General features: G+C 43.1%; 1 protein-coding gene across 1 annotated transcript; it reads left to right on the forward strand.

The window, feature by feature from the left end:
* The first annotated feature begins 214 nt into the window (after positions 1-214).
* LOC138287046 (olfactory receptor 8D1-like) lies at positions 215-1,147 on the forward strand. The gene has a single exon (XM_069227407.1). The coding sequence runs from the start codon at positions 215-217 to the stop codon at positions 1,145-1,147; it is 933 nt and encodes a 310-aa protein (XP_069083508.1).
* Positions 1,148-1,646: the final 499 nt, after the last annotated feature.

Raw genomic sequence — 1,646 nt, forward strand, 5'->3', positions numbered from 1 at the left:
ATTTTCTTAATTGTTCACAAGTGGAATGCTGCCTTTGTTTGTGCAGCCTGCATTGTTTTCATGTTATTGATGGCACATGGTACGCAAGCAAGATACCTGTTAGATTAGTGTTTGTACTAAATAAATACAGTCAGTCAGTTAAAAAAACACAAATATACAATCTCCATCATGTAACTATATATTTTTCTCCTGTCAGGTCCCGTCCTCTGCAGAGATGAAGGGTTCCAACTGGACCTTGGTAAAAGAATTCATCATCCTTGGGATCACCGACAACCCAGAGCTGCAGTTCCCATTGTTTGTGCTATTCCTTCTGATCTACATTATCACAGTAGTGTGCAATCTCAGTATAATTATACTAATCTGGATTTCTCCTCAGCTTCACACACCCATGTACTTTCTGCTCAGTAACTTGTCCTTTGTAGACCTCTGTTACTCCTCCGTTATTACACCCAAAATGCTGGACACGTTTCTGTTGAACAAGACAATTTCACTTGCAGGATGTGTGACACAGTATTTTTTCTTTATATACATGGGAACTGCAGAGATTTATTTTCTTACAGTGATGTCCTATGATCGATATGTGGCTATATGTAAACCATTGCTTTACCCCACAATTATGACTAAGCAAGTTTGCACATGCATAGTAGTTGTTGGTAGTTTAATAGCCTTACTGCAATCTCTGATTCAAAGCATTTGTATCCTAAGGTTGTCATTTTGTGGTTCCAATGAGATCACTCATTTCTATTGTGATGTACTCCCACTGTTAAAACTCTCATGCTCTGACACATCACTTAATGTGGCACTGGTGTTTTATGACGGTTGCTGCATTATAACATTATCGGTGGGCTTTATTACTTCCTCCTATACATGCATTATTTCTACCATTCTGAGGATCAGATCATCAAAAGGCAGGTGGAGAACCTTCTCTACCTGCTCATCCCACCTTGCCTCTGTCACCCTATTGTTTGGATCACTCACATTTACTTATCTCAGTCCCAGCTCAAACTATTCCTTGGAGCAGGACCGAGTGTCTTCTGTGTTCTACACTGTAGTGATTCCGATGGTGAACCCCCTGATCTACAGCCTGAGAAACAAGGATGTCAAAGATGCCCTGAGAAAAGTAATGCACAAAATACCTTTAGAATGAGAAATATGCTTCTAAGATGCGCACAACCATCAGGGGACATCAACTGAGGCCACACCAAGGGTCCAGGACCCCAAGGCCACCACTTGGGGGTTAGAAACCTACTCTAGCAGATCCAGGAAGCAGGTCCAGACAGCAGGTCTAGACAGCTGGGCAGTTGCAGGGAGCTTCTGGAGACAGTTATGTCTCCGTAGCTCAGAACAGGAGACCAGGTGACTAGCCCCTGGAATCACTTCAGCCTGGAATGAAGGGTGCAGGCCCTTCTCAAAAACAACAGCAACAGAGAATCAGAGTAGCAGGCCAGCAGAGTGACATCCCTCTGGTAGCAAAGCAGCATAGCAGTCATGTACCTTCCCAGCCATTCTGCTACCTGGACCTGCAACAGGCCCTGTCTAAGCCTTTTATTTATGATTCGACTTGACTACCTGCTCCCAATTGAAAGTAACCTCTTATTAACTGTAATAAGGAAACACGAAACCCAATGTTATCCTATGGGAGTGGT

The sequence above is a fragment of the Pleurodeles waltl genome, chromosome 4_1 (genome assembly GCF_031143425.1).
Source record: "Pleurodeles waltl isolate 20211129_DDA chromosome 4_1, aPleWal1.hap1.20221129, whole genome shotgun sequence".
Taxonomy (NCBI): domain Eukaryota; kingdom Metazoa; phylum Chordata; class Amphibia; order Caudata; family Salamandridae; genus Pleurodeles; species Pleurodeles waltl.

What these genes read in the sequence shown, in the direction of transcription:
- LOC138287046 (XM_069227407.1), top strand. Translation starts at nt 215, where the DNA reads ATGAAGGGTTCCAACTGGACCTTGGTAAAAGAATTCATCATCCTTGGG.